This window comes from Nestor notabilis, unplaced genomic scaffold (genome assembly GCF_000696875.1).
Source record: "Nestor notabilis isolate BGI_N333 unplaced genomic scaffold, ASM69687v1 scaffold10129, whole genome shotgun sequence".
NCBI lineage: Eukaryota > Metazoa > Chordata > Aves > Psittaciformes > Psittacidae > Nestor > Nestor notabilis.
In genome coordinates, this window is record NW_009943319.1 from 117,474 (window position 1) to 133,812 (window position 16,339).

At 36.2% G+C, this 16,339-nt stretch overlaps 1 protein-coding gene across 1 annotated transcript in view; it reads right to left on the reverse strand.

The window, feature by feature from the left end:
- The window catches only part of LOC104411452 (neurobeachin-like), a 104,381-nt gene extending 90,146 nt beyond the window's left edge, over positions 1–14,235 (reverse strand). Inside the window, 3 exon segments of the mRNA XM_010021872.1 lie at positions 7,256–7,371; positions 13,217–13,319; positions 14,121–14,235. Coding sequence (XP_010020174.1) covers positions 7,256–7,371; positions 13,217–13,319; positions 14,121–14,202 — 301 coding nt within the window. The 5' untranslated portion in view covers positions 14,203–14,235.
- Between the last annotated feature and the right edge of the window lie 2,104 nt (positions 14,236–16,339).

A 16,339-nucleotide genomic window follows, 5' to 3' on the forward strand; every position in this document is an offset into this window, starting at 1 on the left:
CACTTAATTTCAATTCCAATATTCAGTGAACAGGATTTTGACTTTCTGTTCCTGCTCCACTTGGGAACATCATAAATATGTGAATAGCACATGAAAAAGTCTCACTGCTGTACGTGAGTTCTTTTTTGCTGTATGGTTTTGATAGGTAACTTATAGTATCGACACATGAACAACTGTCATGTGGAATTAGCTCCATGCCAGGACACTGCAGTAACGCTGTGTGCATTTTTTCACCCCACACTGAAAAATAACTTGAAGCAGCTTAGGTAGGATAAGTCACAAACAATGGAGCCTTCACGATTATGCATTTGATAAATATAACCATAGTCTTGTGAAAAAATAAAGTATTTACTTCTCTCCTACTTCAATATTTATAGACTGTATTTTATTTAGGAAGAGATTCACTACTAAATATACTATTAATTTGTTTAGTAAAAAAGTTAGTGATTTATTATTCTCAATTCAATGATTTTCTTCTTAATACCAACAAATAAAAATGACTTGAGAAGATGAACTGTAATTTAAACTGTGAAAGGAGACGAAACCTACATGATAAGACCACACATCTATGCTTATCTGAGTGGAGGACAGTGATCTAGGCCTATAATGGGATTACAAATCCCTAATTCTAAATATGCATAAATATTAGCGGTTTAACTTTATTAGGAATGCTTTCCCAATCAGTTCTGGCTTCCCAATGATTATATTCAGAGTAAAGTCAGCAGATGAATATATTTACCATCTCATCGATTGTCTGCTGCTTCCAGCAAGAATTATTTGGTTCTTTATTTAGCAAAATAAATATCAAACATAAACCTGTACCACTGCTGGTAGTCCCTATACCTTTTCAGAAGCTTCAGATTTCCCTCAAAGTAGGCTTACCGAGATTGATATTAAAGGCTGAATATTAAATATCGCAAGCCTGTGACACTAATCTACTTGAACAATAAAACCGAGGCATAGTAAATGAGACCTCAGAAATACTGGGTATGTTTCTTCATTAAAAAAAAAAAACAAACCACCAACTTTTTAATTAAACCATCCAATTTAATGTTTTTATATGGCACTTTAGTTTTGAAGGTAAAGTGAGCTAGAGACAGCTGACAAAGAAATTATAACTGCAATTCCTTGGTGAAAATGTTAATGACAGCAAAATATTGTTTAATTAGATGATTGCAGCATCTGGATTAACACTCTTTAAGAGCGATGTTCCTGTGCTTGTCTGCTTCTTCACACTTTACAGACATTTTGTCATCTCTAGGTCATTAGGAAAGAATTTTTAATGATTTTTCTAGAAGCAAGTAGTTCGAGTTACATCTAATTAGATGACAATAATAAGCCCAACACATGCAGTAGCTAAATATATACATAATTAACCAGTGAGGGCTTGTACATCACAGAGTAAAAAAGTGGAAAATGCTAAACAGGCTAAAGAAAAGAGGGAGGGGGCAGAAGTTTGTCTGAATTTATTACCTGACTGAAGATGTCATTTTTTTCTTTTTTCCCACAAATCTTTAAAAATAATCCCTTTCTACTAGAAGAAATTACTTACAAAAATTATGTATATAATTTTTCTCCACTTTTAAAAGCTGTGGCAGGTAGGATTTAAAAGCATTAAAATTCCAATAAATACAAACTCAAACACACATTTAATATACTGCAATTTGAAAATAATAAAAAAAAAAAACCCAAAACCCAGCAGAAATTACTTCAACACCGAGAAACAAGACTTCTAAGTAAAACAGCGGGCACTGCAACCATATTACAAAATGTGTTTTTGTTCCCACTCCTCTCGATTCCTTTTGATGCAGTGGGATTACTGTTAAGTACCTTTTTCAATAACCTTGTAACTGAGAATAGTAAAAATTACTTGTTTCCTGTATCACCCAGAGGGTTCAGTTGACATATACACTGATCATATACAATATGGTGTTTTCCTATGCACCTGAAGAAAGGACAGTTAGTATAATCGTAGCTGTTTCCAAGCCTCCAAAGGATCCCTGAGAAGATACGAGGAGGGGAAAGGTGGCCAGGAAGGCTTATGTCTACACAACCAGGACAAAAACCAGGGGCACACAGAGTATAACTCTGAGACTGATTGATAAGCAGCAGAATGCAGTGTTTACCTTTGGGAGAAAACCGCAGAGCTGTAAACATGATGAAATATGCTTGAGTCAGGAAAGAGGGCAAGAAGGAGGTGAAGACCTTGGAAGCAGAATAGGGACGTGAGGAAATAGTTGGCTAGAGAGCCAGAGAAAACAGGTTGAAACAAGACTTTAGGGTTTGAAAATGAAGAGCTACTTTGAATCAAAATTGCAGTAGGTCAACAGGCCAGCACAAGTGTTGGTAATCATATATCCCTGGATAGGAAATGATCTAGAAAGCAAGAACTATGACAGCTGAAGTAGACAGTTACTAAGTCATGAGTATAGACCACAGCAGAAACAGCTAAACTAAAATGAAGCCAAGTGATGTTTCAGAGGTGGTAAGAGGGTGAATGAAAAGTTAAAAAAAAATAATAATAAAAAATTCATAAAAAGATGGATTTTTTTTTTTTTTCCCAAGGGGACACTTCAGTATTTCAAACATTGATTAAGAACTTAACAGAATAGCCAGTGGCCATGCTCATCAGGACAGACATATTGGCAAACCAGGGAGAGATTTGAGAAGAAAATCATGTATTTATTTCAGCAGTTCTGTTCTACAGAGACCAACAGGCTGTGTAATTAACATTATTAACAAGCAAGCAAAGGACTTCTTGTGGGAAAAGACCCAGTTGCATGCCACAAATGAAAGAAAGAGTTGGTGCCAGCAGTCTCACTTCTGAACATCTCTCTTCCAAGGCTGCTATTTCTTGAATGATTTCGGAAAAGGATCGCAAGAAAACATGAGTGATTTTTGTAATGGGCTAGATGCTAACTAAGCACGACTGGAATAAGAAAGGAAGCTACGTTGACTTGGAAACCAAGTGTACTCAACCATTTTGTTAGTGGACCTCTATTTATTAGGAAGAGAAGAAAAAACAATGAAAGGACTTATGTATCACTTACCAGAAGATAATCCACATTTCTTGATTGCTAAACCGACAAGCTTCTTAAGTGACTAAATTACAGCTCAGATATGCTGAATAAGACAGTAGGAGCTAAATGGCAACAGAAGTAAAATTCTGATGCATATATTTTTCAGTGGCTAACAAAATATTGTTAGAAAAGAAGAAGCTGCTTAAACAGTTATAGTCTAAAACTAGGCCACTGCTGCCTGCATGAACAATTACTGGCAAAGAAGTTGTATCTTTTAAGGAAATATTTCTTACAAGATCTCATTACAAAAAGGTATAATTAAAAATGCATTTGGAAATTGGATTTCAAAGGAAGAAAGAAAATACATGTATTCCCTTTACTTGGCAAATAAGGTCATGAATATATTCAATACTCTATCTTTGTATACAAGATAGAGTCCTGTATTTTCTTCTGACTGCCAAGGGTCCTGTCTACAGTGTATACATGAATTTGCCTCTGTTTAATACAGATGTATTTGGACAGTTATCAGTTCAGTGTTAAGAAAACAAGGGCAACATGTAGTAGAAGCATTGTGCTTCCAGTTCTGTATTTCTGATAGAGATATTCTTCTTTTAGTGTTTCATCACAAAATGCCTATTTGTTGTAAAGGAAATATTTTGAGAAATACCTTTCAACAGAAGATTTACAGAAATACAGGCACAGCTGTAAAAGCAGTGGTGTCATTCAGGCTGCCACACAGCTCTCCACCCTGCAGTTTCCCAGATCTCAGGCCCTGGCAGTACAGTGCCATGCAACAGTGGAGCCAGGTAACAGCCTGGGGATGTGAGAACTTCTAGGCTTTCTAGCATGCATTTATGTTTTGAAGCCTTCTCTACTGCCATTGGACTTGGAGCTCACATGCAATCCATCATGGGTGGGTTTCTGGCTTTCCAGGAACTTTATTAGAAAATTCTTAGAATTTCATTAGAAAATGAAAGTTGGAAAATTTCAGGATTTGTTCCAAACTGAGATTAAAAATTTGTTGTCATGTGTAGAACTGGCTGTTAGGCTTCAGTCAGTTTTAGTTCTCTTAAGTTGTTTTCAGAGAACGTTTTTTGTGTATGTCATTGGCAGGGAGTTCACCCATCAAGGATAAATTTTATTTTAATTTGCAGAGAAACATAATGAGTTTATATGAGAGTGCATCAGTGAATGCAGATACTATAATGACATTAGCAACTGAAATCTATTTTTCTATGTCCACAGAGACTATGAATCTTCAAAATCTTGAAAGAAGAAGCAGAAATAGAAAGCACATAATACACCAATGCAATCATGCTTTCTTACAAGCTCTTTGCATTGAAGACCATTCTAACGTGCAATAGTAATAGTTGATGTCAGCAGGACCCTTTATTTCACTAATCCTGCTGGAACACTATCAGATGTGACAGCACTCTTGCTGATTGGGAAAGTATCCAAGAATCTCAGCTGCTTTTAGACATTCCTCCAAAATATTTTATGAGATTGTAGAGTGATACTGTCTTCCCAACCTGACATGATAACTGTTACCCTTCTTGGGAAATGAAAACAGAACAGCAAATATATAGATTGGTAAGGACCCATTAGCAAAATCCAAGCAATGCAGATGGGTTTAAAATAAAAACCAGAGTATGGGACATTTTTTGTGACAAGGAAAATGTCTTCAAATGTTACTCAACACCTTGCTCACATCTTAGCAGAACAGTATTAATTTTTATTTCACCAATATAGGTGTCTTCCAAAACTTTAAAAATCTGAGTATTTTTTCTCCTTCAGAAAAATATATCTGTTGATCCATGTGACTTGAAAGCATCATTAAAAAGAATAAAACAGTCAATACAAGACGGAGAGACAAAGTTAGGCCGCATTTCTTCTGAAGACTCAATTTTACCTTCCTCTTGTTTGGGGAATATGGTATTTAACGAAATTTGAATTTGAATTTGATCATGACCTGCTGAAAGACTTCATAAGATGGTAGGTAATGCTGTGAAAATGAGCAAGCAAGTGATCTTATACAATTAGCAACAAAGAGATTACATGAACAAATGAGATTTACCAGTAAGAGACTGATACCAAAAATCTGCCAGAAATTAAGTGCTTTGGGTCAGAGAGAGATGCTACAAAGGTACTGTCCAAGCTGCTGGATATTTTTCCAAATAACATACAAGCTCATAGATTCACACACACACACACAAAACCAGTCAGTAATCCTCCAGTGCCTCCTTGGGCATAGCAGGTGGTAGATGGAATGAAAATGCAAGGTAATCCTTTTGTAAGGCAGGTGGATGACACTAGATGACATTAAGAGAAGTGTCTCAAGCAACCACCTAGCTGTTTGGATATAAAGCCTGCCTAGCAGTACTAGTATCAAACAACAGCTAAAAAGCATTTTTCTTGAGATCTCTGAGATACTGTGAAGGAATTTCTTCAGGTTGAAGCTTGTTTACTGATGGATATTTTAGTTTAAGTGTCACTGCAATTCCTAAGTGAATTCAGACATAACGATGTCTTCCAGGTTTGGAAGCTTTGCTGATGTACCTAAAAATAAATGACCTTGGATTTTGTTTAAAAAAGAAAAGTAATTTACCAAAAAATGGCTCAGCTCTTGTCTAGTCTCATTTAAAGAGTTTAGACATACTTCTTACAGAAGAAATGAATACATAAAAGGGAAATTACAAGTGAAGGACAGTTCTGTCAATAACCTATTGGACAAGGACTGAGGGGGCCTGGGCTAACTTCCCAGCTCTCCACTAAACCCTCCAAGTTCGGGTGAGGCAGTCAGGGATCCTGAGGGGCTCTGCCTGCATTTCCTCATCAGCAGAAGGGCAGCGGATGTGTGAGAGACACGGAGCGGCTGGAGGCAGGCCAGTGTCCAGAAGCAGGATAGCGACATTCTTGTGGCACTGTGCCAGAGGTAATAAATGCTCAGCAAGGCTCCTTCCTTCGGCAGAGATCTGCAGGACTGTGGCTAAAATGCCTGCGAACCAAGCTGGTGAGCCTGCACTGGGCTGCACCATATGGGCTTTTCAGCCCAGGGTCTCCAGTAGCCTCAGAGACTCCACTTTGTGCTCCACTGCACAAGGTAAACATGCCCTCAGATTTCCAACTGTTCAGTGGTAGCACTTCTGTATCACACTGGGATAATTTGATGACACATTTATTAACGTCTGTAAGACTGGATGCACAGAGGATGACTACCATATAAAAGCCTAAAGGTTCAAAGCAAGTGAGTTTGACAGCTCCTGAGTTCTGTCACTGCCCTACTGGGTAGAACACTGTGACTGTCCTCAGACTGGTCAGCGTAACGGGTGTTACCTTTGGGTTTCACAGCTACATTTGTCTTACGTCTGGCCTGAGGGTAACCTCAAGCATAAAATTCAGGACAAAGTAAAGATGAGAGTTGTAACACTGGAGTAAAAAGTTATGCCTGGTGGAATTTAATTTGGGTTTCAAATTAAAACTCACTGGAGTGAAATGTCTGAAGAAGGCTCTCTGCAGGCAGATTCGTAAGCAGCATGTGTGCTACAGGCAGGAATCCTAATAGCAGACAACCTCCTGAAAATCTTTGTATATGGTGTAGAAAGCTGCTGCTTTTTACATTTAAAATTACCACAGGACTTAACACATAGAAAAGAGAAAGGTGAAAAGAATAATGCCATCATGAATGTTTAATTAATGACGACTGCCAGGAAAGCTCTTCTTTTGCCAATAACAAATGATGTCTATGGCAGTTATTCCTCATTTTAAATACTTAATCCAATATTGTATTCCAGCTCAAAGAACTAAACAAGAAAAGATGCTGTAATCTAATCATACCACAATCCAGGTGACATCTGTACTAGGCAGAATACTGTTGTTATTCTGCTGTCTAGTTGCTGTTGCTGAGAATGATGAAGTAGCGAAATTACATTTTCCCATTATTATTTCCAGACACTCTCTGGCAATGGTTTGTTGACTCTAATAAAGCTTCAGACAAAGCTGTCAGCAGAGGAAATGGCAGAAGGGGAGCAAGGAACAGCCTCCACAACAATACATGAATCTGAAGTCTCAGTGATAGGTTGTGCATTTTCTGATGAAATTTAATGTGTATGTTTCAGAATCTATCATAAAGCTGCAGCTGAATTCTAGAGGGATAAATGTATTCTATCAAGTCACGGTGCTTAAGACTTTGACAAACATAAACATATTATGAAGGATTACAGAGTCAGAAACCTTACCTGCTATAGTGTTGAGGAACATTAAGTATTCAAAGTTAGATATCTCCCGTCTCTGCCAGCGCTGAGTCATGTTGGAGGATTTATAAAGCTGTCGGGGAGTGGCCAGAGAGATTCTCCTAGGAAATATATTTAAAGAATGATTTTTTTTAAGAGCCTCATTAAATGTTAAGATGTAGAGCAACGTTATTAGTGTGATTAATTTCTGATTCTCTCAGAGGCTTTTTTATTTCATTTAATGAAGTCAAGAAGACACTATTACTCTTATTTAAGAAATGACTAAAATTAAGAGCTGTATTTTACTTTAACAGTACTACAGCATAGTAATAATTCAGAATAGTATATTTTGTGCTTTATTCTGAATCTGGTTAAAAGACTGGGAGTAAAAGAAACTGCAGACCTGCTGGTGCCTGGCTTGTCCAGCCGGAATCAAAGAGGAATACCATTTCCCTGTTCAAAAGGATATGTTGAGATAAGTTCATTAAGGTGAGTGAGTGATAAAGTGCCATATATTTCCAGCACATGGATTGAAGATATTTATTCCGCAATTTGTGCACCTCCTCCATTGTCAGCTACCCATGATCTCTTCCTATATCCCAGTAAGCTTGAAGATTTCTTTTTATAGGCCGGTTTCTGAAAGAAGTAACGTTTATTCATTTATCTGCTTACATGTCTATCTGCCTGTCCCTCCGTAAGAACTTCTGAATTTCATTTCATTCAGATTTGGAAAAGGAGTAGACACTTCTGAGATGATACTCAATTTCCACACATTTCCTAAAACTTACATGACTGAATTAAGGGAGAAAAAACCCAACCACTGTGCCAAGGAAAAGAAAAGCAGAAAACTTCAGCTCTTCTCTATTCAATTTGACACCACCACAGTAACCAAATACTATGCACCAAATTCTAAATTACCTATAGCATATACTGTCCATGGTTGGTAAAACACAGGGGACTAGATTCAGTCTGGATTAATGCATCAATGAAAAAAAATCTGCAATAAGCAGAAATAGCCTCACTGCTCACAACTCATTTCTAGGGAAAACAGTCCATGCTGAAAAAAAGACATGGAAAATCTTTGGGAGAAGAAAAAGTTCACCTCCTGAGATACTTATTTCTACAGAAACCTAAATTTTATAAATGGATGAAAATAAAGAAGATGTTTATATCTGTTAAAAAAAAAAAAAGAAAATAAAAAAAAGAGGATCCTTAGTGTGTAGCCTATTCATTAATTTAAAGAATGTATCTAGTATTTATATAGCTTATAAAGAGCAAATAAGGACTCTCAATGTTTTGGCTTTCACTTGTACACTAAACACACTAAGTGTACTCTTTCTAGAGTCTGAATGCTAAGCAGTTTCTTAAAGATATAAACAAGGTGTCAAATTGGGCAGCAATTACGAAAATGTGGACCATCTACTTCTATAGATATATGTACATACTCCTAGGTATGCACTAAATCATATTTCTGGAGAAAAGATGAGCACTGGTATGTGATCGGAGTGGACAAGTATCAAAATTATGTCTAAATTGTCAATGTGTCAGTTGTCTATCTATCTCTGCCATAATTTGGCTTACAAATTGGGCATACAAAAATGACCATGCAAGGGTAGGTACTCTTCCTTCTTTTTTCTTTTTTTTTTTTCCTCTAATCTCTGTATTTATGCAAAATAGCAGTACATAAGGTCTTGCCAGCTTGGCTAGCCTTATTTAACAGTAAACTCTAGGGTGCCGATGGTAAATAAACTTCACTCGTACACAAGAGACATTACAAAAATTTTTTAAGTTATTTCTATTGCACTTCTTCTGAACAATTTACCTAAAGAATTATCTGAATGTAATCATACTTTATATTGCATTTTATAGAATAACAATTACTTTGACAGTGGAACTTTCAAAGACATATTGTTCCCAGTAAACCCTGAGTTATGCTACACACAACTTAACAAATACAGAAAATAAAAATACTAAAGAGGTCATTAAATTTACAAAGCATTTCTGTCACAAACTTTCTGTTCCTCCCATGACAAAACAACATTTATGCGTCAGTACAGCTTAGTAGCTCCTTTTAGACTTTACTCACAACCTCCCAGGGAGTCTCAAAAATCTATAAACTGTCAAGTCCTGGACTTTACATTTGAATGCCTGATTTGAGTGAAATCTACAGAAAATCAAAATGTATTTAAAAAGCTCCTTATTTACTCTATATCTAAAGTATTTGAAAGGTCTGCAGTTATTTCAGCAGAGACTGGAAAAAATTATGCACAATAAATTGGTTCCACACCTTCTTGTTTCAGTTAACATAGGAAGACCCACTGTTTTATGTTTTGCTAAATCCACAGAACTTTGATCAAACCATTTCTCCCCTTCGATATGTCCTCACCAATATGAAGATGCACAAATGGATGTGCTTCCTTTGCTTCTAGAAAACCTTGAAATACCTACTTAAAATGGAAACTCCAGAAGACTCTCTGATGCACAAGGGGATGAGCCAATTTTTCAAGATTTTTTTTTCCCATTTTATTGAGGGAAGGGATGTTATATACCCATATGTGGAGTATTTCACAGTCACTTTTAATTTAGTTAGCTACAAGCCAATCTCATACAATGAATCTTTAAGTATCTTATAAAAAAATATAATACCTGTGTGATATTCTGTGGTGTGTTGCTCCTGTTCAGAAATAAAAAAGGCTAGGGAAAGTCACTGACTTTTGACAAGAGACTCATCAATACTCACTTTTAATCAAAACTCTGAAAGGGGTTTCATGCTTTGATGACAACAAAACTTAGTTTTCCTAATCCTCTCCCTTCCGAAAATCCCAAAATCTAACTGCTAACCAGCTATACTGAGATCTGGAAACGCATCACCAAGTAACTGATGTGGAATAAGTGGCAGAGCTGAGCTGATGTTGAATATAGTTACCATACCAGCCAGCATACATTTCCATTCAGCAAAAACTGCATAATTTCTCTTTCTTAGATGCAATAACTGGAGCCATTGTTTTTGCAATGCATTAATGGCCCACAGAATTTCAGTGGAAGGTGCTAGAAGATGTTTAGTAGTGAAGTATGATACTGTATATTTTAGCAATTCTTTGATCTCTATATGCTTACAAAACTGTCAGGCAGCTCATGCTTTCTAAGCTGTGATGTTACCCTCACTAAAAATGTATCAGTAAATTACACCTGAGGTGTTAGAACCCCAAAAAGTGGTCTGCTAATAGCATTGTAAAAATGAGGATATTTATCTATGTAAAACCATACGGAGCTGTAGAAATAAGTAAAATATGAGGCACAGTACTGTCTGCCCAGATGCCTCCTATGGCATGTTTCAGGAACAGTAAAAATGTGTTTATCAAAGATAGACTAATTTGATTACTGAATCAGACCAAACTTTCAACATGTGAAGAGTAACTTTAAGGACATAATTACTTCTCTGTAACATCAAGTATAGGCTTGAATGCTTTGTTGAAGTAAAGCATTAGACAGGTTGTTGAGAAAGGTAGTAAAGAGGCAAACTGAAGACTTGCTCAAAACAGCAGGTCTGTAACAATCTTGGGAAGAGATACTAGCTCATCTGCTTCTAACCCTTTTTGCCATCAGAAGATCATGAACGTTGCTTTTTCTTCCTATTTCCTTCCTTCTTTGTTAATGGCAGGATATTTCCATGAAAACAGAAATGCACTTGAAGTCCATGTAATGCACTAAAAGAATACGCTCCTTTAGAACATTTCCATCATGAACATAATTCTTTATGCTGATGTATTTAACTTTAGATGAAATGTTTATCAGAGTAGTATCAGAGAGAAAATATTAATTACAAAAATAAACTAAGAACTTAAGCAAAAAACCAAACGATCTGCTTTTTGTCGAAATATTTTAAAGCATAGCTTAATCTGGAAAACTGTTCATAAAAAAATGTAACATTTTACTCAGCATAGCAGCTCTTTTTGGTTACTCAGCATAACTTCTCCCAATGTTAGTTATACAAATAAGCATAATTTTTTTAATTACCCTTTCAGAGTCAACATATTCATAATAAAGGAAACTACATTCTAGCATCAACAAAATAATAACTACCAAGCAGTTAAGAGCCAGATTTTCCCTCAGTTACTTCACTGCAATGCTACTGAAGACAATAATGGTATGTAGGCAGGAAGAAAAGAAAAAAACCCCATGATTACAGGGTCTTTATTGTGCATAAATCATACCATGATTACACAAAAACAAGCAAGAAAAACAACTTCACTACCATATGCTAGATTTGTTCTGAAGGCTAGCAAGCCCATTTTTGATTGAAATAGAAATTAAAGCAAAAAGGTATGGAAATAACTGCATATAATATTGAAGCTGAAACTTTTCTAAATAATTATACATACACAAACTTTTTCAGACAATTATTCACTGAATAATGCACAAAGGATATGAATTTCAAAAGCAAAAAATGCCACTGTATATATAAAATTCTGATTGAGAAATTTGCATTTTGTTTGTTCTAGACCATGTGGCCATTTGTATCTCAGAAAAGAATACTATTGCTTTCCATTTAGAGGCAGCAATTCCTTTAATTTGAGTGTTTGGAAGAGCAATGCAAATATTAACAAGATGCACCTTCCAAGGAAATGCCCCAACTTCCCCTTGATCTCAGCGAAAACTTGAGAAATTTGGCACTTTGCCTAAGAACTTCAGCACATTCAGGAGATCAAGCCTTAGGCATCATGAGACTCTTGAGCTCATGACAGGGAATGATATTCAGCTGGGACTGAAATAGTTCTCCAATCCTACTAATGCTTTGACACTTCAGAGTATTTCCACATTCTGCACTGGGATAAAACAAGGACAATATGAAGTTTTAATTTGTAGGAAATTACTTAAAGAAAGAAAAGACACATCCCAGACACTACACTGATGATTTAGACACTGGCTTTTTGCCAATCATTCTTTTGTCAAGCCAAACGGAGACCTGAACCCTACATACCATATTTTGTGAATTTCCTGCTGTTTCCACACTCATTTAGGTTAATTTATTCTTCCTGCATTTTGACCAAAAATTAATTCTGAACCGAAATATTTTTCACTGAACTTCTGTGAATACACTCTCACAACCACTTTTAGGTCTGAACAAACATTTCTAAACAAGCACTCAAAAAAAAATCGGAGGCAGAAACACACCACTCCCCCCCCCAACCTCAGTGAAGTACATATGAAGATCATCTTATCCACCACTGAAATATGAACACTTTTATAGTATAGGATCTGACAATCCCCAGCCTTTTCCTGACCATAGGCTGATTTGATATTGATGTTGAAAAAACTGCACTTGTCCACATATGTGAAAATCTCTAAAACTGAACCTTAGTTGGTCTTTTCCAAAATACATACCCTTCTTAATTTTGGAAATGGAAGAATAATGCATAATACTAATGAATGGAAGAAATTTGGAAATTGAAAAATAGCCACTATACTTGATGATCGGTGAAGTAAAACCCACACACATTCATATGAAAGACAAGTGAGCAAATAGATATAAAAATGCTTTTCATTCATCAAACATAAAATCTAGTCATGTTTAGTTCCATGCCTTGCATACCAATCACAGCAAGGATGAATGTTCTTTGCATTTTTAAAACTTGACTGAAAACCATGCTTTGAAAAGATAAGGTATAAGGTGGTTTTTTGGTTCTTCACTGGTACTTATTTTCTGTAATTAAAATAAAATCTGTAATCTTTTTCTGTAATTAAATATTTTCTGTAATTAAAATAAAATCTGATTTATAATACTTTCACTTCTATTCCATAACAGGCCACATAGCAAGTAAAGGGTATTGTTTCTCAAACTAAACTTAAGAAAGAGAAAATCTAGAATCTCATTACAAGAACAATATTTTAGTATTGACATGTTTAGAAATATCATTTGTATAATACAGAAAGCAAAAAATATACAAACTATTTTAATTAAGTTACCTGGCTTGTGGCAAACCATAGCTGGTTCCTACTCCAACACGTGGTAAGCTGTACACAACTTTTTTCACTGTTGCTTGGTCAGGAAAATTAAACATAACAGAAGCTAAATGAAGAAGAGAAAATATGGACTAGTAAACCATGTGAATAAGTCTGTTTCTCCACCTGCATATATTTTTACAATGCTCTTTGGTTTTTATTTAGGAAGAGAAGTCAAGTTCCACATTTCTCCTCCTGGGGATCCAAGTTAGAACAGAAATTCCTGGCATACTTCATACCTATGGATCATTAGCCCTAACATTTTGGCACTGACTCTCCCATTTTGCAGAAGACCTGAGTGAGGCATCATTCAGAGACACTGGAGCTTACCGTTAATCCATAAAACCTCTTACCAGTCTGAGAAGCTGGTCAGTAGCTGGCACTAAAACATACAGGACCAGAAATACTTTACTTCCCTCACAGCTGAAATAAAAACTTGTATCAGAGCTCCTTGGGACAAAAGACTACAGACATACCTCACAACCACTCAATTCTGATTCAGAGTAGCACATACAGAAAATTGAGTGGATCCATTTATTGATCTGGTCCTTTTTGTTTTAACTCAGAAAATGGAGGAGACGGGTGAGATCATAGAAAAAGCAAATTTCCTATCAAACATTTGAAGAATTTACTAATTGCAATGATCTGTTTTCATAAATAAATGTCACTACTGTACAGAAAGCAGTGAGATTGATTTATATGATTAATTTTAATATGAAATGTAATGAACACATGGAAGGATAAGCATTACTGAATAGACATAAGCACTTTATCAAAGGAATTGCAGAATTTAAATTCTAGGATTAATAAATAATACACAAAATAACTACTAGCATATTTTTATGCAACAAAATAAACAAAAACATACTTCTGTTTGCCATAAACACTTCCAAAGCTGTGTTCTGGAGAAGGTAGCGTCTTGAAAAAACAGCCCGAATCTCGCTGAACATCCATTTTCCATGAAGGCCTTCTGTATAGGCAAGGACCTTTAAAAAAAGTCAAGGTGAGAGTTATTATCAGGAGCTTTCCATTAAAGTGTTGCATAAGAACATAGTAAATTTCACTTATTAATGAAGTAAACTTAATTGTATCTCTTTAACACCTAAAAACCATGAGTTAAAACATGAACATAAATGTTTTTTAAAAAACACAATCAAGTATAGCTGTCAGAAGAATATCTTAAGTACTGTAACATGATACTCCGAAGGTCTATTTCTTGTAAGTCACATGAACCTATTTCCTCAAAAAACCTCCAAACTCTACAAGCAAGCACAGGGTAATGGGCACAGTTGCAATTATGCTTAGCTGTATATTCTTCCAACACTGCATGACACAGTTGTTACGTACCGGATACCAGATCTACTTCTGAGACTATCTTGTGCAAAGGGCAACCAAAATAATACACCTTCTTATTCACATCCAATTCAGGGTCATATATTAGAACTCCACCCATTAATAAATACAGAAATTAGCTAGAAGAATATGTCGACACAGTATTTTTTCTATAGTTAAGGACATCTAATATCCCAAACTATGAACAAACTTAACAATTTGTATTTTTGCATTTTAAAATTAATGTTTCAAATAAAGTAGTTGAAATTAGCATTTTTTTTCCAATTTGTCAGTTTCTCAGTTGAAGGTATTATTTTAAGACTAGATAGCAATACCTAAATTAGATTTTTCACTCTTCTTTCGTTGTTCTGGATGTTAAGGAAAACAGACAAAAAAGACACAACTTAATTAGGTAACAGCTTTATTAATTTTTCTCATCTGTGAATTATCATGCCAGCAGTATCATGCATTGAAGAACAACCCTTTTCCAATTCTTTTCATCAGCTGGAAGGCTGTTTTCAGCCGTCTGCCTCTGCTCACATGGGCTCTGTCCATACGTAAGACCCTGACTTCATGCTAGGAGGAATCAATTGTTTGGGATGGGGATCATCCCCTCACTACGCCCAGCTGCATTTCCCAGGCTCTGTAGACTGCATCCTCCCCTAGGCTGCAGTTACTGAGAGAGCTGCAGCTTCAGTGAAACAAAGTAACACAATGAAAACCTTCGCTAAAGGGAAAGGCAAATACAAGGTTTCAGACTGGAAAGACTGAATTTCTGTGTTCTCCCTAGCTACATAGAAACTGTTGGTACACCAGCTTGCAGTGCTTAACTCGCTCAGTTGAGGTCTTCACTTTCTGTTACCATGACCTCCTCCAACTTCTGAAAAGAGAAATGCTAGGGAAACCGTATGTTGCTGCTGTCAACGATCCTTCACGCTTGAGATAATGGAAATTGTATTCCTTCATTTTTTTCACTGATGTAGCTTCAATTTTGTGACATGTCTTCACATATGAAAAAATTAATTTAAGTTTGTACACTTGATGCTAAAAGAGCTCCACAGATTTTTGTTAATTTGTTCTCCGTAACTTTTTCTTATAACCATGATGAGTCTATTTCAGAGCTGAAAGTAACAGCAACAATACAAATGTGCTTTAGCACACCTAAGAGCATTCAAATATTGGTTCTGCTCTTGACAGAAACTGGACAGAGGAACACACTGAGTGAGTCCCCTGTTTGTGTATATGAGAAGGAGCTACAGACAAAACTTAGAGCAATACTGTGCCTGACAGCCCTGCTGTATTCACCTCAGTTCTCCACACTAACTAAACACAGCCTTGAAGAAGGGAAGGGGCTTGATTTCTTTGGAGGTCCCCAAACACACGCAAGACTATATGCTCCCTCCGTCCAGTCACAAGCCAGCTGTGGAACTACTACCTCATATGCTTAAGTCTTGCAGTGGTTAAAAATCTGCACCTTATTTTTACTTTGAACTCGGCTGACTTCAGCTTCCAGCCACTAGATCTCATGACACCTTTGTGAGATTAGAAAGTCTTCTAGTATCAGATAGAGACAGATTTCCTTGTGTTGGTAATTACGGACTATGATCTAGTTACTGCTTGGCTTTCTCTTTGATAAGCTGAATAAACAAATTTTTCCTTCAGTCTTTCATTGAGATCAGATGCTAGGATACAGCTGGTATTGTGTATGTGAAATTCGGATGGCTAAGAACAATGACTGAAGACTTCAGCACCCTC